Source organism: Alexandromys fortis, unplaced genomic scaffold (assembly GCF_014885135.2).
Source record: "Alexandromys fortis isolate MF-2015 unplaced genomic scaffold, M_Fortis_MF-2015_v1.1 scaffold_58, whole genome shotgun sequence".
NCBI lineage: Eukaryota > Metazoa > Chordata > Mammalia > Rodentia > Cricetidae > Alexandromys > Alexandromys fortis.
The window spans coordinates 1,629,229-1,650,912 of NW_026067940.1; the positions used below are offsets into that span (position 1 = coordinate 1,629,229).

The 21,684-nt window shown below is 45.1% G+C and overlaps 2 protein-coding genes across 2 annotated transcripts; both read left to right on the forward strand.

Moving 5' to 3' along the window:
- Window positions 1-6,843: 6,843 nt before the first annotated feature.
- LOC126505040 (MIEF1 upstream open reading frame protein-like) lies at window positions 6,844-7,282 on the forward strand. The gene has a single exon (XM_050147731.1). The coding sequence runs from the start codon at window positions 6,942-6,944 to the stop codon at window positions 7,152-7,154; it is 213 nt and encodes a 70-aa protein (XP_050003688.1). The 5' UTR covers window positions 6,844-6,941; the 3' UTR covers window positions 7,155-7,282.
- Window positions 7,161-8,912, forward strand: LOC126505039 (mitochondrial dynamics protein MID51-like). The gene has a single exon (XM_050147730.1). It carries the CDS (start codon window positions 7,271-7,273, stop codon window positions 8,648-8,650), a length of 1,380 nt encoding a protein of 459 aa, XP_050003687.1. The 5' UTR covers window positions 7,161-7,270; the 3' UTR covers window positions 8,651-8,912.
- Window positions 8,913-21,684: the final 12,772 nt, after the last annotated feature.

Genomic DNA, 21,684 nt, shown 5'->3' on the forward strand with positions numbered 1-21,684 from the left:
AGGTGATTGATAATGACCCTTTGTCCTTCCTTAACCTGCTAATGGGAGACATCCTAACCCTAGCATCCAAACTCTGCATCCCATGTCAACACCACCCTCACAGATGTCTACAAAACTACCATAGACTTCACTTAACAGGCCAAGAAGATTTGCTATAAATTCATCCAGGCTGCAAAAGCCTAGAAATGAGACAGAAATTGATGAGGTTTTGGAGACTATGAAGTGGGTTTACCCAAGGTCTAAAGTTTGGAGGCAGAGAACAGAACTTGGAAGTGGGACTGAGCGAGCACTAATGGAAGGGAGCAAGAGCGGAATTTTAACTGAGTCAGAAAGTTTGTTAAGAGCCCTAGACATCACTTAGTCTTTTTCGTACCTTGGACTGATTTTAGAATAAAATTTGACCACCTGGGGCTGTTTGAAGGAGCGCTGCACCTCCACATACCCACACATACGTACCGGCTACTAATTGGAAGCGTTATTTGAGAACTCTTTAAAATTCTTTCCAAAATTAATGAGCGCATCTAGTACATAAATATGCTCGGAGGGAGGCGAGAGGCACCGGAGACATCTGGGAGCTCACACAAACGCAGCTGGTAAACAAGTCCACAACATGCATAAGAATGGTGCTGGGATTAGAGTTCTGAGCGCACCTCAGAGGGGCTTCAAACCCCAGAGCAAAACTGCAGAATTTTGCCACACACCTTCAGTTCCTATTGTGAGTACTCTGAATAGTTCCTATTCGATTCTATATTAAACCAAGTCCTTGTGCCTGAACAAAAAAAAAATCCATTTCATTTTCTCTTTAATTATGTATTGTGACTGCAGAATATAATAACCTCGCCCTTTAAAAAAAAAAAAAAAGGAAATGTGGTGTTTTCTCTCCTGGTCTGTCGCTGAGGTTTTGATAAATCTTCATGTCTGAAACGAACGCCTTCAATACTGTGCCAGCACCCCAACTACCTCCGGGTTGCCAGTGGGCTTTATGGATAGGATGCAGGAGGAGAGCAAGGAGACCTTGAACTCATTAAATGTTTTATGAGTGGGTCCCATTTCCAGGAGAAGTACAAATTCGTTTTCCAGACCCCCATTCTCTCTCTCCATGTCTGTAATGAAAGAGGCATGTAGTCTTTTATCTCATCCAGATCTGTGTTTCATAGAAGATAGAGAAACCAGAAGACAATTTGTAACAACGCATGCAACTGCTTCCAATATTAAGTTACACTATAAAGTAAATGTGTGCTTTGATCAGAAACCATCCGGAACAAATGCAACTGAAAAATTAATATTCCAGCTCAACTCAAAGCATGGGGTATGTGGACGTGCGGCAAAGCAGCCTTTTCTGCGTCTAGTGCTTGGTGCTTTGTTTTTCATTGAAGATCTAGGACCCGCTTCTGTTGGTTTCAGCTACCTCTTAGTTCCACGCTTACCCCATTGTAGTACATAGAAATGTCCATCTCCTGTGTACCCAGAAAAGATGACAAAGATGTAGGGCGGGATCGGGAGAGCATAGCACCCAGGAGGAAGCAAGGTTATGGAGCCCAGCAGAGCCAGACAGCAATGACAGAAAGGATAGCTTCAAGATGTAACTTTGGCCCCAAGCCATAAAACAGGAAGGAAAACTCATCTCCCACAACTCAGACTACACAGTCCACTTCTAAAATGCATGGTCAAGTTCTTTGCGGGTCTTTAAGGATTTGCGGAGACGGTGCTTTTGTGACTAATACATGGCTTGTATAATTAAAATTGCTTTCTGAAAGCCCTTTGGATCTCCAAGCACACGGAAAGATCCTTTACGGAGGCCTGCGTAGGAGCAATCGGGTAGAATAAGGCTGCACCTGAGCACATAGATCATTTGTTTTATGATTTACTTAATTCGCCATAATATTTACACCACTACTTACTCCCAAACAATATTGATCAGCGCTTTCCCAAAGCAGGCTACCCGGGTCTGGATCGAACCTGTCTCTGCCGGTAACAGTTTCTCTGGGAGACCATTCTGCTTAAAATGGTTCATAGGCCATCTAGTTATTTGTTCATTGTTAGGCATGGTGGGAGAGGCCACAATAGCTAAGCAGTCTCAGCTGGCTGCTGGAAGGAAGACTGGATCTGGCATTATTAAAAGGATGGGTTGTATATTCTATGCCCTATGGAAAATAGTTTGACAATACATCTTGACCCAGAACTTATTAAAAAATCCATTACCTTTTTAATTCAGGCTTATAATGCCCTTTGGAATTTCAATTTAGGCATCTCTTACCAAAATAATAGGTAGCTGATTACTGAACATGGGAAATTCAGCCTCTCATATTGACAACTCTCTTACAGGAGGTTTTTAATTTATTATTGACAAATTCATGTTCTTGGAGGCAGGCAGGCAGACAGGCAAGGGGGAAAGGAGGGAGGGAGGGAGAGAAAGAGGTAGAGAGAAAAAGAAGTATTTCTTTTCCCTTCGAATAAGCCTTCTATCATCTCTGCCTTCCGTCTGTTCATCTTTCCATGGTGCACAAACTCTATTTCCAGGGCCATTCATCTTTGCCCACCATCCCCTAGCTCAGCCCAGAAGGCCACCCATAGAAGTTGCACCTGGAGACCCCTTACTTTGCAAACTGTGCGCACTGAGACTGGAAGGCAGGCTGCAGCCTAGCTCAGATCACTCCAGTGCCAATGGTAAGGGCCTCATGCAGCTGAGACAGAGTCTCAGCCTCCCCTCGAGCAGCACCTGTGCTGGGATGGAAATCAGGCGTCTCTTTCCTGCTCTTGATAACACGCGCAAGTGCCCCATTGTAACGAAGGCAGCCAGCGCCCTAGTTTGACAGGGCTTCCTAAGGACTTCTTACTGTAGGTGCTTGCATTCAAATGGGACTAGCTAGAGAAGATATGTGTGGTCTCTCTGCCAACAGCCTTCTGGAAGGAAACTATCAAATAGTTCTCTGCCTGTGCCTGTAAGCACGGCCCCCTGCTTATGCAATCTTCTTACCCTGCGCTTTAAGTTCCTTCCGCAGTACACTAACACTAAGGACAGCTCTCTAGGTTGCAGCGAACAGGCTACATAGAGCCTTCCATCCTCCATCGCTGAGGAGGTGGAGAGTAAACACAGTCTGCTGAGGTCTTTTCTGCTGTGATATTCTCTTACAGTCCTCGAACACGATTAGCCAGCTGCCGTGATTGCTGTGTGCTTTCATCATTGCTCTACTGTGGAAGTGGAGCTGGTGGAGAAGCGACCCAGCCGGGAAACGCGGTGTGGTTACAGGCACGGGCGCCTGGTTGCACTCTTTTGGACCACAGGTTTTTTTAGACGCATCCATTTAGCCGACATATAACACAGACTTTGATTCAGCCTGAAACTCTTTAAAGGGCTTCTATCACAAATTTATTGTTAGTGAAGAAAACATCAAAACAGCAGGTCCTGCTGGGCAGTGGTAGTGCACGCCTTTAATTCCAGCACACGGGAAGCAGAGGCAGGCGCATCTCTGAGTTCGAGGCCAGCCTGGTCTACAGCTTGAGTTCCAGGACAGGCAGTGCTACAAACTCTGTCTCGAGAAACAAAAAAAAAAAAAAAAAAAAAAAAAAAAANAAAAAAAAAAAAAAAAAAAAAAAAAAAAAAAAAAAAAAAAAAAAAAAAAAAAAAAAAAAAAATCAAAAGAGGAAAACAGCAGGCCTGTCTCTATAGAAGCCTAGTGAATACACAAATTATTACTTAAATATACATAGCTAGTATGGTGGGGAGAATACTAGAGAAATCAGCTCTGTGTAGCACGGGTACATAGAACTCATTCATTTCTGGTGTTTTGTGAATGATCAAGCCTCCTTGCTCCAGGTTTAGCCCCATCTTTCCCTGGAGGGCTAAGACTGTCCATGTGATTTCCACTTAGCCTGAGTGCCCCAGGGGCAAGATCGATGTCTTTTGGGGAGGGAAGAGTGCTTCAAACTCTTAGCACTTAGCCTGCATTAGCTTCTGTTAACTATTCATCATTAAAGCAGCTGAACAACAGAAAGTGCCCTTTGCCATCAGCGGCTTTCCTCCTCTGGTGTGCCTACCCTATGCGCTCTTTCTTGAAGAATGTGATTTGGGGGACCTTCATCTTGGGTCTGCATCAGCATGCCTAAGAACTGAAGCTCAGTCCCCAGGACCCACTTAAAGATGAACATGGAGAATAGATTCCTCCCACTCCAAAAAGAAATTGCCCCCTGACTGCCACGTGTGTGCTGTGGCATGCACACACACCTAAACATACACAAAGGTATTTCATTTTGAATTATATGTTTTATTAACTAGAATGAGGTTTTTCACACATGTCAGCCTCTCCTGATCTTCCTCTCTTACGGCTTTCTTCATTATCATCAACAGGCACCTTGTGCCCCTGTAGAAATAAATGACTCCTGGGGGAGGTGGCGGCTGCTTTTCAGAGTGTGAATCTCAAGAAGGCAGGAGTGAGAGAATGTGAAATGGGTGATGAAGAACAGAGGTAAAACTGGCCAAAGCTGCGATTTGAAGAAGCCACTCACAGGTGGACAATGGAAGAGGGAGAGAAACTTGACGAGGACAGAGGCACCCAGAGTGGATGATGAGGGAGAAGCCCGCCACTGAGCCGTGGAGAATAGGGAGGGGCTGGCCTTTCTCATCAAGGTAAATACACGAACTGGTGAAGCAGGGTAGGAGTGTTCTGTGGACACAGAATTTAACGTGGTTCTTTGAAGATTCACAAAGCTCACTAAATGGCAAGTAACTGACACTGGGCATAGGCTTTAAAAAGCCAGTGTTTTCCTAAGTGTGATGGTACACACTGGTAATATCAGCACTCAGGAGGTGAAGGCAGGAGGATTCTGAGTTTGAGACCTGTCTGGGCTGCATGGAATGACCCATTTCAACCCTCCACCACTCCCCACAAAAAGTAAACCGTTTGCATGGCGGACAGCCATGAGAGCAAGACCACACTTACAGGTATTGACAAGGACTACCTGGACAAGAAAACAAAACCTGGAAGGCAGATTAGCACATTTTTACAAAGCCTTTGGCAGTGCGGTATCCCCTCATACCCCATGAAAACATGGCCTTCGCAGCACAAAGGCACCTTAGTCTGGCCGCACAACAGTGCAGGGTCTTCTGGAGCCATGGCTCAGGAGCATCAGCCCATTCCTGTGGAGCTTAAAGATCTAAAGACGAGTGTTAGTCACTCACCTTTGTGTCAGCTCTGCGACTCTTGAAAGAGCCACAGTAAATTCTCCGTCCACAGGCGAGAGAGCAGCCGCCGCCTCGTGGGGCATTCTTATCGCCAGTAGCTTTGCCCAGCACTTGTGTATGACACACTATTCATCTGCCCGGAATCGGTGTTTTTATTACCTCTAGTTCTCAGGTAAAGAGATGAGCCTTCAGAGATGTGCCTCAAGTATCTTGTCCACATTCATGCAACGTCTAAAGAGCAGAACTGGGGTTCAAAGCCAAGTTTGAGTGCTACAGAGTGTGTGATCTTACCAACTATACTTTTTGTTTTCGTTTTTGTTTTTCAAGACAAGGTTTCTCTATGTAGCTTTGGAGCCTGTCCTGGAACTTGCTTTGCAGACCAGGCTAGCCTCCAACTCAGATATCTTCCTGCCTCTGCCTCCCAAATGCTAGGATTAAAGGCGTGTGCCACCACTGCCCAGCCTTCTTTCTCTATAATGGATCTGAGAGACTGCTAATGCATATAAGGTAAGCCAACCGATAAGCATGAATGATGAGTTCAATTTGGGAACTTTTTTATCCATGTCTTTGGGTCAGCCTCGATTACCAGAACTATAGGGGATAATAAAAAAAAATAAGAGAATTAAGTTAACTCAAATAATGATGTTACATTCAGTTTCCATCCAATCACCTAATGTTTTATCAAGTATTCTCTATATTTTGTGTCCAATGTATTTCATAGTTCCCAAAACTGTTCTACTACACAGCTTATATGACGTTTCAGTCACAGAAAGGAAAACACTGAGGCCAACTTTCCACGAAGGTAAATGACACTAGGGAGTAAATAAAGTCGCCTCCAGGCCCTGTCATGGTAATCCTAATGAAAATCGATGTTAATAAGCTCCGTCTGTGTGGGCTTCTGTTGGTTTGCCAGGCATTGAGGAAGCGTGACCTCACAACACCTTTACCCAGCGCATGCTCGCAACCCCATGTTTTGGATACAGGATTTTGTCCACAATCAAATGGACAGACAGTAAAGTGGTGGAGGGGTTGGAACTAGCAAATGCCAGGGACCCTGCCTCTAACTGCTAAGTGGTACCGCATGTGACGGGCTTTGACACTGCCTCTTCTGGGACCTATCCCTTACCATTCATCAGTTGAACTGCGTCTCCGTCTCCTAATCTACAAGATGAAGACACTGCAGCATTGCAGCGTTGCCATGAGGACATCCTCAGGGGCTTCCAGGGGTGGGGAGAGGATGCGAGGAGGGGACGTCTAATATTTATTATTTATCTGATGTTTCTTGTAGCCCTGCACCATACTAGGTATTTTACAAATGCTACTTAATTACTGTTCCAGTAACTCCAGAAAAATCAGTTTAATTGCTCTCGTCTTAGAGAAAACACATTTGGGGGATCTTGGCAATCAACCCAGAGTATGAATAAGAAGCCTGATCCACACACTAAACTCCCAGACTCAAGTTCACTTTCTTTCCCAATACTGCTAAGGCTAATGCTGACCTCCCCATCACTGCTGGAAGTCAAGGCAGAGTAGTGATATCACTCATCTTAATAACCTGACCATGCGGAAGTCCTTCCGCCTCCGCCCGCCTCCGTGCTTACTGCCTGGTCTCTGCCGGCCTGCGAGCGAGGTCGTGTCCCGGAAGTAAAGGGGCCATGTTGATGGGTGACCCCGAGAGAGGTACTGGGCGAGTGGAGAGTCCTGAGGAGAGATAGCGTGTGGCCCGCGGAGCGTGACGCTTAGTGCTTGTCAGTCCCCCATGGCCCCGTGGAGCCGAGAGGCGGTTCTCAGTCTATACCGGGCTCTGCTGCGCCAAGGCCGAGAGCTTCACTACACTGATCGAAACTTCTACTTTGCTTCCATCCGTCGTGAATTCAGGAAAAAGCAGAAGCTTGAGAATCTAGAGGCTCAGGAGAAGCAGCTGGAGAAGGGCCTGGTCTTCCTCCGTAGCAAACTTGGAGGTCTTGTTTAGGATCCTCTCTTTTCCCTTCCTATCCTAATTTCAAGAAGAGGATAAAGTTGCCTTCAGTAGATACTCCTGGCACACCACCCCACCCCACAGATGCATTAGGAAGCCTCGGGTGAGCAATGGCAGGCGCTGGTGAGCGCAAAGGCAAGAAGGATGACAATGGCATCGGCACAGCCATTGATTTTGTGCTCTCCAACGCCCGTCTGGTGCTGGGTGTGGGTGGAGCAGCCATGTTGGGCATTGCCACCCTGGCGGTTAAGCGGATGTATGATCGGGCAGTCAGTGCCCCTACCAGCCACACCCGCCTGAGCCATTCAGGAAAGAGGAGCTGGGAAGAGCCAAACTGGATGGGCTCCCCTCAACTATTGAACAAGGACATGAAGACAGGCCTGAGCCGGTCTCTGCAGACTCTTCCCACAGACTCCTCTGCCTTTGACACAGATACATTCTGCCCACCCCGGCCCAAACCATTCCCCAGGAAGGGCCAGGTAGACTTGAAGAAGTCACGACTCCGCATGTCCCTGCAGGAGAAACTTCTTTCTTACTACCAGAACCGGGCAACCATCCCTGCTGGAGAGCAGGCTCCGGCCAAGCAAGCTGCGGCGGACATATGTGCTGAGCTCCGGAGCTTCCTGCGGGCCAAGCTGCCTGATATGCCACTTCGGGACATGTATTTAAGTGGCAGCCTCTATGATGATCTGCAGGTGGTGACAGCTGACCACATCCCTCTTGTGCTGGAGCAGAACCTGTGGTCAGGTATACCCGGCGAGGACACCATCATGAATGTTCCTGGATTCTTCCTAGTCCGTCGTGAGAACCCAGAGTACTTCCCTCGTGGTAGCAGTTATTGGGACCGCTGTGTTGTAGGCGGCTACCTCTCCCCAAAGACAGTGGCAGACATATTTGAGAAGGTAGTGGCAGGCTCTATCAACTGGCCAGCCATAGGGTCCCTCTTGGACTATGTGATCCGACCAGCACCACCCCCAGAGGCCCTGACACTAGAAGTGCAGTATGAGAGGGACAAACAGCTTGTCATTGGCTTCCTGCCATCAGTGACCCTTGGTGACACTGTCTTGGTGGCCAGACCACACCGCCTAGCTCAGTATGACAACATGTGGCGGCTGAGCTTGCGTCCTGCTGAGACGGCACGCTTATGGGGTTTGGACCAGGCTGACTCAGGCTGCCGATCTCTGTGCCTCAAGATACTCAAGGCCATATGCAAGTCCACTCCAGCTCTGGGCCACCTTACTGCCAGCCAACTAACCAATGTCATCCTCCACTTGGCCCAGGAGGAGGCTGACTGGTCTTCAGACATGCTGGCCGACTGCTTTCTGCAGGCCCTGAGGCGACTCATCACCTACTTGGAGGCTGGAGTCTTGCCCAGTGCTCTGAACCCCAAGGTGAACCTATTTGCAGAGCTCACCCCTCAAGAAATAGACGAATTGGGATATACTCTCTACTGCTCGTTGTCTGAGCCAGAGGTGCTGCTGCAGATGTAGGGCAGGTGAAGGCTGGAGTGGGCGTTGGGTGATCAGGCCCAAAGTCTCCATTAGAAACACTTGGCTACATGGTTGGTGCCTCACAGGGTCCCTAGGTGCCTCCTGTTTTGCTAGTCATTGTCCTGGTCAGTTCATGCTGATTAGAACGACATCCCTTTCGTTTTCCCACCTAACCCTATTTTTGTTACCAAACACTGTGCTCCCTATTGCCGCCTTGCTCTAGGCTGAGTTTTCTGGAACGAACAGAGAAGGTGGAGTGCTGGCCTCAAAAAAAATAAAATAAAATAAAATAACCTGACCGTGCACAGGCTATCTCAGTATAAGCGTGCCCATTTCCTCACCATCCACTATCAGAGGCCACTGGGATCTCAATACATGGTGTAGCCTTTACACAAATGTGTGCAAGTGAACACCTCTGATATTAGAAACAGTGTCTCCCTCAAAGGCAAAGGGCAGAAAGAGAGCGATAGTGTGTCCCTAAAAATGAGGACAGTGATGTGGGATTCTTCTCCGAATGCTATGAATACTGTTGGTTAATATAGAAGCTGCTTTGGGCCTATTGCAGCACAGACTAGGGCAAGGCGGGAATTCCAAGCAGATAGATGTAGATGTAGAGAGAGAGTCAGCAGTGTCAATGAGATTCCATCTAGCTGCTGCAGGAGACAGATGGTGGACAGAATCTTGCCAGTAGGCTACAACTACATGGCAATACACAGATTTATAGAAACGGGTTAATTTAAGATATAAGAGCTAGCCAATAAGAAGCATGAGCTACTAGGCCAAGCGGTGTTGTAATACTATAGTTTCTGTGTGATTATTTTGGGTCTGGGCAGCTGGGAACGATCGAGGAGTCTCTACCAACAGGACAGGTGGGCTTACTGCCCAATATAAAATATGTGCTCCCTTGTCTGAGGCCCCTCGCCCACATTACCACTCACTGAGTGTGCAGGAATTATCTAGCCCGCTGTGCATTGCTGCGTGGGAACTACGTTGAGAGAACCAGCCCAAAGAAAACATCAGGAACTTGTGGCTGCACTGGTGTGAATACCAAACTATGCTGTGAGTCCCTCTTGACAGGCACCATCAATGCTGGGCTACAGGCAGAGCCCAGAAGACCAGAGTCCTGAAAGAAACGACAGTAGGCTAATCTGTTAGCTTGCAAGGATGGCAAACATCAGGTACTTTAGAATTCTTAAATGCCTTCCGCTGCTCTAGCACACACACCAGAAATGTGCACTCATTGACACCAGAGCCCTGGCAACGACTAAGGCATTGATTGCCTGTTCACGCAGGCATACAGGGACACAGACATACAGGCATACAGGGACAGCTCTTTCTATGGGACAGAAAGAGCTGTGCAAAGGGAAGCCAAGACCACAGTGGAGAGAGACCGCACAGGTCAGCTTGGGCCATAGGGGCACCAAGTCAAAGAGAAAGTGCTCAGTTAATGTTTGTTAAGTCAGTGGAAGAAATTTAAGTAGATACTATTTCCTCAAAGCCACCAATGACCAGAAACGGGCTAGTCCCATCTCCCTCACTACACGATTACCTCCACTCTGTTCGACTGCCCTCATATGACTAAAATTCACCTCTAAATGACTATTTTTTGATCATCTGTCTATAAATTCATATGAATTCAAGAGAAATTATTACAATAGAACCAATTTCTGAAAACGTGGATACCCACAAGAAGCTACTTTTAGTATCACATGCCTCCCACAGATCTAGGATACCTCTCTGAGGGCAGGTTTCACACACATCATGGCTGTAAACCCTGGGCCTCCACAAGGAGTCAGGAAGCCCTGTACTGCCTCAGCACTCACTGGCTGCCTGTAACGGACTAACACCACCCATCCTCATGGGTCACCCTGATCAGGTCATATATATTGGTCTACTTCCTATTGGCAATAACCTGATACCACATAGTAGCTCATGGTTCTGTAGGGCCAAAATCAGAGGGCCTAATGTAGTGACGGCCTACTTGCTGGCAGAGATGGGGAACATACATGTGCAAGCATGTCACTTCTGGCCTCACCAGGATTCGATCATGAGGCCTAACTCCAATCATGATAGCAATGTAGTCTTTTCCCCAAAGTTTCACCTCTAAACACCATACTTGCATTAAGTTTCTACCATATTAGCACCTCAAAATGGGCCCTGAATTTTGAAAGGTGAACTTTGGGAGGCCCACACACTCTATCAGCTCATGACCTGTTTGCCATAGAAAAATGCAGGATATGCGGGGTAGCTTATGGAATGTGAGACAAGGAAACATAAATCAAATATTCCCTGAGCAAAGAAGACGTGTTTCGCTCTAGAGGTGCTGGGGAACTCACCAGTGAGTGCTCACAGACAACTCATGACTTCAAGGACACGCTGACTCAACTTTGCTCTCTGTATCATAGTGGTAAAGGCCGGGAGAGAAAGAGAGGAAGGAAGGCAGACAGACAAAGACGATGAAGGAGAAGGACTCAGCAATTGGCTTGGGCAGCAGAGTGGTGAGCCAGAGTTTAACTTCTCGACCAGCATGGGCGGATCCACCTCTAAATGGTTTCAAACTGACAGGCACTGTTCAACAGAGGAAGATCCAAAACAAGTGGCTTTCTGAGTTTCGTGGGCTGTCCTCCAGCTGCATCCAACAGTGCTCCATGTCAGCAAGCAGATTCTTGCTAGCCTACAGGCTGACCCACTGCTCTTGCCTGCCCCTTCCATGTAGGGCCACTGTAGGGGAATATTTGTTTCCCTCTGAACCTAGTACACAAAATGAAAAACAAATAAATAAACAAACTTAAAAGAATTCAACAGCCAGATATAAGTAAGTTTAACAGTTAAGTGTTTTCTATTTTTATCTGCTTTGGAGTAAAAGTCCACATGCTAGGATCCACCCAAGAATTTCTTTAACATACAACTAACATGGAGAGTCCTCTCTTTCATCCTGGGTAAAACACAAACAGTCCTCACTATGTGGAACTCACTAGTTCTTGCTGTTGTTGTTGCAAAAATTTAAGCCTAAGTAACCTGAGGATTCTGCTCCTGGGTCCCGTCCTGCCTTGGCTTCCTGTCCTAAATTCCCTGTGTGACAGATTACAACTGGAAACTGAAATAATCCCTTTCCTCCCCAAGTTGCTTTTGGTCATGCTGCTTTATCACAGCAAGAGAAACCTTACTAAGACACAAAGACAGGGCTAATTATGAACTTGTTTTCTCTTCAAGTAACAAAAAGTATAGGTCAGTTTTAAGAAGTATATGAAATTCTGTATTTTCCACAATACCAGCTACTTAAAGTACTTAGAGACATTACACTGATGTATTTAGTAATACTGCATTTTAGACACTAAATTTGTTAGTCAATATTCCTGTTAAAAATATCTAAGTCTGAGTAACTTCATAAAGAAAACACATTTATTTTGGCTTATGGGTCTGGAAGTCCAAGGTCACAGACCTGCAAATGTTGGTGGCCTTTTTTTTTTCTCAAAGTGTCCCAAGGGAGTATCAGACATCAGGTGGCAAGTGACAGAAAACAAGGGTGGATCTGTCTCCTGGTCACTCTCCCTTTCCTTGTTCATAAGGAGTGATGACTTTGTCTAATCCCAATAAGGTCCCAAAGGCCCATCTCTAGACATTATAATCATATGAGGACTATATACTTTTAATTCCTTACAATAATGCTCATATTTCAACACAATAACCTTTGGATAGATACTCAAACCACAGAATTTTGCTCATGGCCCAGAAGCTGCATGTCATTCTTTCAATAAAAAACATAAATATTCCACCCCAGAGCCCCAAACTCTTGACTCATTCCAACATTAATCCAATGCTCTCTGACATTCAAGGTGAGCTCCTTGAGCTACGAGCCTCCATAAAACATGAAAACAAGTTACATCTTCCAAGACCCAGCGGCAGGATTTGCACAGCCTCGCCTGTCTGGCGTTGCTTCCAGGCCATTTGGGTACTCTCTTGGGCTTCAGGGTGCTGTCAGCTGCTTTCTCCAGCAGGTGGGTGACAGCGACAACTTTAGGTGGTCCCCACTGTAGCCTGCTCCCACAGCTCCAGGAGGAGTAATGCTACCCGGGCACTTTCTGTGGCAAACTTCTGGCCTATCTGTTAGGCTTGTGTTTGAGGTCTCGGTGGAAGCCCCTGGAGCACCGTAACTCCTGAGTGCTGCATGCTTGCAGTCAGCTCCTCCACACAGCTACCAAGGGCTTCTACCAGCACAGGCTGCACCTGGACCTCCATCAACCCAGCTGCAGCCATATCCAGCTTCTTTGGCCTAAGGAAATCCCTAGCTCTTGAGTATGTGGGGGTTGAGGTCCATAAGAGACTATGCCCTAGAACTCCACTGGGTATGTAATGGGAAGGACAGCCTTATGGATTCTTGAGATGCCCTGGAAGGTTTTTCTAACTAAGCTGTCGAACAGCATTCTTGCTAGTCCTCCATCAAACTGTGGTTTCTCTCAGCACCTCCTCTGCCTTCTCCTTCCATGATTTCTCAGTGTTCCAGCACTAGCTAGACTTCACATTTTCCAAATCCTTCTGCTCTGCTTCTACTCTGCTTCCACTCTGCCCATGACTCAAATCTAATAAAACATGACTAATAATGTCTAATTCACAATCTAAATGCTTTGTTGTTTTAAAATATCTCCCACCAAGCAAACTGTTTCATTCTTCTTAAATCTTGGTTTTCCGCAAAGTCTTAGGACACAGTCACAATACAAACAAGGTATTTCCTAACATGGATAGCCCTTTCTCCCATTCCCTCTGAATCCTTCCCATACTCCCTGTCCTTCCCATGCCCTCTATAGCCTTCTTGTGCCCCCTGGATCTTTCCTCTGTCCCCAGGATCCTTCCCATGCCCCCCGATCCTTCTTTGGGGCAGATGCTAGTTTCCTAGTTTCTGGTCCTCTGGGATCTCACATAGTTTCATCACATAAGCCTTACAAGCCTTTTCTGGCTCGTGGTCCCAGTTCTTTTTACACATTCTCCTCCACATTTGTGGATTCAGTTAACATAACGGCCCTAGTGTTTAAGACTAATTGTCTATATACATTTTCTATTGTCATAACAAAATACCTAATTTTATGAAATAGTATGATCATTTACCTCAAAGTTCAAGGTTCAATGTTGAAGCTCTGACACCCCCATTTGTCAGGTGTCTAGCGGGACTGACAGCAGATGATACTACAATGGCAGGAGCGCGGGTGAGAAGGGACCGCACCTCAATATAAGAGGGCAGACAGACTGAGGTCTCCCAGTCCTTCTGAGAGCAAGGTCGCAACTTACCTAAGGGCCTCTCACGGTGCACCATGTCTTCAAGGTCCCATTTCCCAACAGAATCACACTGAGGACTGAGCTCCCAACTGTTGTGTGATGTTTTACTCTTTTGGCTTTTTGAGGTGCCCACCACCTACCTCCCAAATAAAGCACACACAGAGACTTATCCTTAGTTAGGAATGCCTGGCCTTAGCTTGGCTTGTTTCTTGTCAGCTTTTCTCAACTTAAATCATCTCAACTACCTTTTGCATCTGGACCTTTATCTTTCTCTATTTCTGTATGATTTTCTTTATTTCTTTCTCTGTGACTTGTTGTGTAGCTGGGTGGCTGGCCCCTGACCTCCTCCTCTTCTTATTCTCTTGCTCCGCTTTGTTCTTGTTTCTCCCTCTATTTGTCCTCTCTGCCTGCCAGCCCTACCTATCCTTGCTGCTGCCTTGCTATTGACCGTTTAACTCTTATTAGACCATCAGGTGTTTTAGACAGGCAAAGAATCAGAGCTTCACAGAGTTAAACAAGTGCAAAATAAACAAAAACAACACACCTTAAATAATATTCCCCAACAGTCAAGACATGATCCCTTTGTGGGTAAATTCAAACCATATCCAAATCCTAGTACTAAGTGGTTCTAGAAGGAGATTGAGGGGGCGAGGGGTTGGCAGGAAAGTCATGACCACATAGTTCCAACTGAGAATGTGTGGGGAAAAGGAGGTGCGGTGGCGGGGGAGGGTACAAAAGATAATGTGAGAAAAAATATTCAGCAACAAAAGTACTTGATGAGAATTTTTTTCTTATTTCTCACATCTACTTTTAATCTGAGATTAGGACTCATTGGGAAACAAAACAGCTTGTTGCAGGCTGCATTGGATGAGCTAGCCAAGGCAGTGCTGAAGATCTCACCAGGGAAGTGGCTATGAGGAAAAGATAGCTGGCTGACCAATCCAGCTACCACCCAGGTGCTGAACCAGAGCTATGAGTTGGCACATCCCAACATCCACCAAATCTATGAAGGGAACGAACCTACAAATCCAAAAGAGCAGGATCTTCATGACACAGGACAACAACAGGCCATCTAAGCCGTGCCCCAATGAAGCCAATTATCCTTGGTGTAGCAGAAGCCAGACCAACATCTTGTAATGAACACTAGCAAGTAAATATAAACAGACAAAAGGGTAAACCGCGTGTCTCAATGCACTACACTGTCATTACCAGGATAAGATTCCAAGATTCAAGATTCCTCTTCTTCTTCTTCTTCGTCTTCTTCTTCTTCTTCTTCTTCTTCTTCTTCTTCTTCTTCTTCTTCTTCTTCTTCTTCTTCTTCTTCTTCTTCTTCTCTTTCTCCTTCTACTTCTTCTCCTCCTTCTCCTCCTCCTCCTCCTCCTTCTTCTCCTTCTTCTTCTTTTATTTTTATTTAGTTTTATTTTTGTTTAGTTTGGTTTTAGTTTTTCTTTTAAATTTGGGTTTGATTTGGTGTGGAGGGGGAGGTTGTAAGGGCAGAGGGTGGATTCAAGGGGACAGGAAGATAAGTGGAATTGGAATGCATGATGTGAAATCCACAAAGAATTAATAAAATAAAGAGAAAGAGAGATGAAGGGAGGGAGAGAAAGAGGGAGGGAGGAAGGGAGGAAGGAAAGAAGAATGGAAGGAAGGAAGGAAGGAAGGAAGGAAGGAAGGAAGGGAGAAAGGAAGAGACAGAGAGAAACAGTAAAGGGAAGGCTTTTATTTTTGTTACATAAATATACATAAGTACAATTAATTTTGTAGTGTAATAAATATTTATGAAATTAATTATTCCCTTTAAATAGTTCCTATTTTCCACAGTAGACCTTTCTTCTGCATTTGTAAATAACTTGCTTTATTTGCAGAGCACTGGGAAAGTTCCAAAATATTTCAAGCCAATACCTTTAGGAGGCCATGTCCCCGCAGGGTCTCTGGAGTTGGCTTGTTTTCCTTCCATAATGTAATCTGTGCATCTAGGAGCAGCTCCCACCTCTTCAGCCCTTGCTTGACTCCTTCCTGATCCCAAAGTCCCCGTTTACAGCCATGTGACCCTTACTTGCTCAAAATTTTGGTTATCCCTCCTGCAAAAGAGAAAAGAACAATTATTGTCAGGGTATATAGAGTTCTTCATTTTCTCTTTTCGAAGAGATTTCAATGTGCTGTGTAAGAAATGTCCGCAAAGCCCCTAGGGTTCTGTCTGATCTGCTGTCTTAGAATCCTTCAGGCACTCGCTGAATCATCGTGTTGAGAGGCAGAAAGGGCAGAATTAATCTGCCACTGTGTTCAAGGTAAGGAAGTTGGGAGAGAGAGCAGTCTCCAGGGACCCCTGCATTTCATGTATGCACTCCGACCCAATCCAAATGCTATTTTTTTCAAAGGTTTAATATCATTCTGTTTCCTCTTTAGTCATCCCAGAATCTGTTCTCTTCTATTGGCCATGATTACTACATTATGCACAAGTCTTCCTAATGATTTCTATGATGAAAATAATTCCTCTTTTATTATATTTTCATTATTGAAATATCTTGTTTGTGAAACGATGTCATAATAAATTCCATCATCAAAGAAACATCTCAAATGTAAGGCTGGCTAAACATAGAACTGATTTGAGCTGCACAGGATGGCTCTTTTTCTTCCCTCTCAGAGCCATAGAAACATATTGATTTTTATTTACCTTATATATGGTTACCAGTACAAGCCAATCACACCCAAGAGGAGTTCAGCTTCTAGACGCCTAGTAGGAACAATTCTTTCACTATCAAACCAAGAATTTCCAGATCTGAGGGGACAGACCAGGAAGCCAGGACACATTTTATTTCTCTGTGCTATCTGAATGCCCTGTGGTTTCGTGCCTGCTGAAGAGGCTGAGAAAGAGCTCCCTAGAGCTAACACACTACTGCATCCGGTCCACCACAGCATAAGGAACTGCCATCTATGCGGCACGTCTGGACATCCCACCTGAAGACCTTTAATCTGGAAACTCAAAATCTCAAACTCAGATTTTGGTGTATTTCAAATTCTGACTTCATTTATTATGGATAATCAACCGATATTCCAGACTCTGGGGTTGGAAACACTTCTAAGACCAGCATGGTGCTTCACACCGATAATCTCAGCTCTTAGGCGGTGTGGTGGTGTGAATGAGAATGACCTCATTTGAATATTGGAATGCTTAGTCTTCAGGGAGTGACACTACTTGAGAAGGATTAGGAGGTGTGGCTTTGTGGGAAGAGCAGTGTCACTGGAGGTGGGCTGGAAGGCTTCAGAAACCCAAGCCAGGACCAGTGTCTTTCTCTTCCTGCCACCTGTGGATCTAGGTGTAGCGCTCTCAGCTGCTTCCCCTGCACCATGTCTGAGTGCAGTGCCTCCATGCCGCCCGCCATGATGACTGTAGACTAAACCTCTGAAATGCTAACAAGTCAACTCAGTGTTTTTCCTTTATAAGAGTTGCCATGGTCACGGTGTCTCTTCACAGCAATAGAACACTACTGAGACAGAATACCAAGTCATGAGGATAATGGTGGGCTCAAGGACACCCTAGATTACACAGGGACTTCCAGGCTAGCCTGGAAAAGAATAATACTCTGTCTCAAAAAAGGGAAGTCTCAGTACTCAGACAGAGGCAACAGATCTTTGTGAGTTTTAGGCCAGTCCTGTCTTTATACTGAGTTCCAAGCTAGGACTAACTGGTAAGATCCTATCTCAACAACAAAACAGGGACAAAAGGGTAGGGAAGGAAGGAAGGAAACATTTAGGCTAAGGGATATGTCAACTGGTCAACTGTACTTCTTAATTGCAATAGTATAATGCAATCTAATTTAGTGTGACAGGAAGCAATTAGTCAGAAGACAGACATGTCATTTTGTTTGAAATGGATAGCCCAAGCTGGCCTTAAACATATCTCTGGCACTAGAGATAAAAGCCCACCGCCTAGAATTTCATTTGTGTTGAAAATTGTCCTTTTAGAATATAAACTTTAGGAAGGGGTAACTTGGTCAGCTCCCTTTCTGCCATTTCTTGGTATAGGAAGTTCCGAAACTAGCAGGCATTTTGTTCAGGGACTGAGGAAGCTTGTGAAAGTAGGAGGATCATTTGGAACAGGATTCACCCGTGGTGAAGGCTGGCTGACCTGACAGACGTGATGCACGAGGCGTCTGAGAGCAGCCAAGGGCAGTGGGGAGACGGGGCAGAAGGAGAGGAAGTAGGCATCAAGCCAGCAGGGATGCAAGCCATCAAGATGGCAGGACTTTATAGCATTACTGGCTGGGGGCCACAGAACATCACTCCCCAAGACACCCCAGGCTCCACTGTGTCAAAATGCAGATCTGGCTCCAAAAGGACAGCAGCTAGAGAAAGAGTCGGAAGGTGTGGTCTTGCGATCTCGGAAAGAGAGGTCTGCTGACCGTGTTTGTTTGTTTTGCTGATTGGTTGCTTTCTGTTTTGTATCTGCCTCCTGTCCACTCCTCTGCAGGCCAAATGGTCAGGACCTGTTCTGTCACTCCTGCTGTGGTGAAATAAGAAGGAGTGAATAAATTTATTTGTGAACTAATTTCTGTGTCAGAATCTGGGCATCAAGAGAAATTTAAAATAATAAAAGAAAATCTTAGAGCAAGCTGATTCTACTCTACTTTTCCCTGGTGGAACAGCTACTGCTGCTTATGGGAAGAGGATTTTGTTGTCAATTGGCTTGGCCTGTTTGGGTTTTTTGTTTGTTTGTTTGTTTGTGGGGGTTTGTTGTTGTTTTTGTTTGGGAGGATTTCCGTTGTCATTTTGTTTTGACATGGAGTCTTGAGCAGTCCAGGCTGGCCTTACAAATGTATGTGTTATTAAGAAATGACAGTCTTATACCTATAAACTTCACATTCTTAGAAAAGATAAAGCCTTCCACATAATCAAAACAAACATGATTTGAGCAGAAACCTGGTGCTCTTTCTGAGAAGACTGGGATTATCGGGCAGCTGAAGAGAGTGAATGGCTGTGGCAAACCAACCCCTAAGGTGATGCATGTTATCAGAGTGACATTTCACAGAATCTCTGTAGCAACATAGAAAGAAACTGCTCCAGTGTGCATTTTATAGACTAGGAGTCTGACGTATGATGAATGTCAGGCACAGCAGCAGTGGAAAGGCAGACGTACACAATACTAAGTGAATCTGTGAGGCTGTGTTAATAACACTTTATTTCCAAAACAAGATAGGTAGCTAACTAGATTTGGCTCTTGTCTTGAGTGTGCAGCCCTTTTAACTGTTATTCTAGGGCATTGCCTCTCATAATGAAAACAAAAATTCATAATGGAAACAAAACCATACTGTTGCTTCTGTGTATTCATGACACTTTGGTTCCCATTGACTTCCTTTTGAGTCTGGTAGGCAGCCCAAGATAATGAGACATTGAAGATCTATGGGCTCTTGTTATAAACACCTCACACCCCAGCCATGCCCCATGAGCATCCATCTTGGTTGGTAGTCTGTGTTTCCAATAATCCAGCAGCAGCGTAACACTCTGTGATTCCAGAAGAATGTGAGGATCGAGTCTAAGCTGAAAATATTCCTGGGGAACTTAAACTAAGATCAGAGCCTTTCCACCAGCCATGTGCAGGCTGGAGTTTGGAGAATGTGCTCATTCTTGGATGGTTTCAGCTGAGCTCTTTACTTTGACACTTAGAGTTGGGTTGGGACTGGGTGGGTTTTACAAGTGGTGTTGACCTCGTTGTCAAAGGAAGTAAAGTATATTTGGTCCCACTCTCCATCCCTTACCTTGACAGAACAAACAGGCTTCTGCAGAAATACCAGGAACCTGACCCCGGTGAGCTTCCTGCAATGGGCTGCTTGGATATTTAGACCCCTATTCTTCATTAACTCTTCTTTGAAGATGAACACATTCATTTTGTTTGGAGACAACCCTGCACATCTAAATCTTAGGGGAAACCTGGTTTAAGGATGAAGCAACATTACTAGAAGAGACAGTCTTGACAAATTAACCACAATGTGGGACAAGCTACTTTCCAAGTGGCCAGTCCCTAAATCATAACATTAGCAGTTACGTGTTACTGATCTATAGTTATTTCCTCTGTCCCTGGTCTACTTCACCCTCCCTCCCTCTTTCTCTCCCTCCCTCCCTCTCTCTCTGTCTCTGATTCACTACCTAGTTACCTTGTTTCTATAGCTACTAATAGCAGAGCTACCCTCAAAACTATAATGGAGTTTGCCTCTTCTATTCTTATTTTAAAGAAAACAGAAAATTGAGTCCTTTAAAACTTGGTGAATTTCTGCTTTTTAATTGCTCTGCTTCTGATGGGAAACCCACTTTGCTGAACCTGATGTTAGATCATTTGAAATGCGATTGCCATCGAATACACATTTAGATTATGGGTCAGGTAAAGTTCCCTTTCTTGAGCCGAATCCTGGAAAATAAAAAGCTGTCCTCGCCACCAAAAGAATAGGGTGCATAATAAAACCTCCGTGTATCTGCATGAGTTTTTTTTTTCAGAGTCTCTGAATTAAAAGAAAATGGGTATTTCACTTTGCCAATTTCAAACTCCAATTAAGCGTTCTTAGAAAGAAAAGTGTCACTGCCTATATTACAAATAGAAATGCAAAAGGCCTCCCTCCTTTTTGCCGAGAAGGAACAAAACATTCTATGGTAAGCATTTTCCCTACATCCACCAACTTCTAGATTAACTACTCCTAAAGGAGTACATTGGGGAAGGCAGCGTAAGTGACATGCACGAAAGACAGGAAGGATGCTCACAAGCAGACAGGGGAAGAGAACCCTTTAGCGTCGCATCCCGGGCATGCCAAGGTCCATTGACCCTGTGTTCATTTCAGATAATTAATTTACAACACATTAAACCCTGATGTGGAGACGCCTGCTATGCATCAATTGTGTAAAAATAAAGAGTGCTATTGATTTAGGATTTCAGTTGTATCATGGGTTGACAGGAAAAAACCCACAACAGTGGCGTTACATCTCAAAAGTGAAGCAGATGATCGCTGAAGGGCAAAAGAAGCGAATGAGCGTGCTCCGGCACATGGTTAGCCGAAGAGATGCCGCCCGAGAGATGTTCTGCGGGATGGACCAGGAAGCATAATTAGAACTCGCCCAAGCATCTGACAACTATTGATAAAGATGCACTCTAGAAATCAAATTTGGGGATGTGATAATGGTCTTCTTTACAGTAAAGGTCTAAAATAGCACCTTGCCCTCTGCCAAATCCGACCATTAATATTTATTAAATAAAATATGAGTGTACCATTAATTGGAAGCAACTGACATGAGTCGAAGCTTTCCCCCCAAGTGAAGCATAGGAATCAGGAGGGTGAAGCGGGGCGAGCCCGAAGTGCTGACGTTCTGTAGACATGGAAAGAACCAGTTATCGATTGCGAAAGTCAACCTGCTCATTAACTAATAGAACTTTGGTATTGAGCACCAGAACGGACAATGAGCAAAAGTGTCTGAGCTCAAGTGCTCCGTGGCCAAGGGCAAGTCACTTATCCTCTCTGAAGGCCCAGCATTACCATTCCAGAGCAGAAAGCAGGACCACCCTCCTGAATTACTAGGCTTAAAATAAAAGAAGAAAAACACAAATGAGATAATACACGAGCACATTATCTCTCAGTCATATTCAGATATGACACTCAAATAGAATTATTTGAAAAAGGAATTCTTTTTTTTAATATAATTTTTTATTGAAAAAAAAAAAGATTTCCGCCTCCTCCCCGCCTCCCATTTCCCTCCCTGTCTCCCTTTTCCCCCCTCCTCCC

Coding starts and splice junctions, on each gene's coding strand:
- LOC126505040 (XM_050147731.1), top strand. CDS start 6,942: ATGGCCCCGTGGAGCCGAGAGGCGGTTCTCAGTCTATACCGGGCTCTG.
- LOC126505039 (XM_050147730.1), top strand. CDS start 7,271: ATGGCAGGCGCTGGTGAGCGCAAAGGCAAGAAGGATGACAATGGCATC.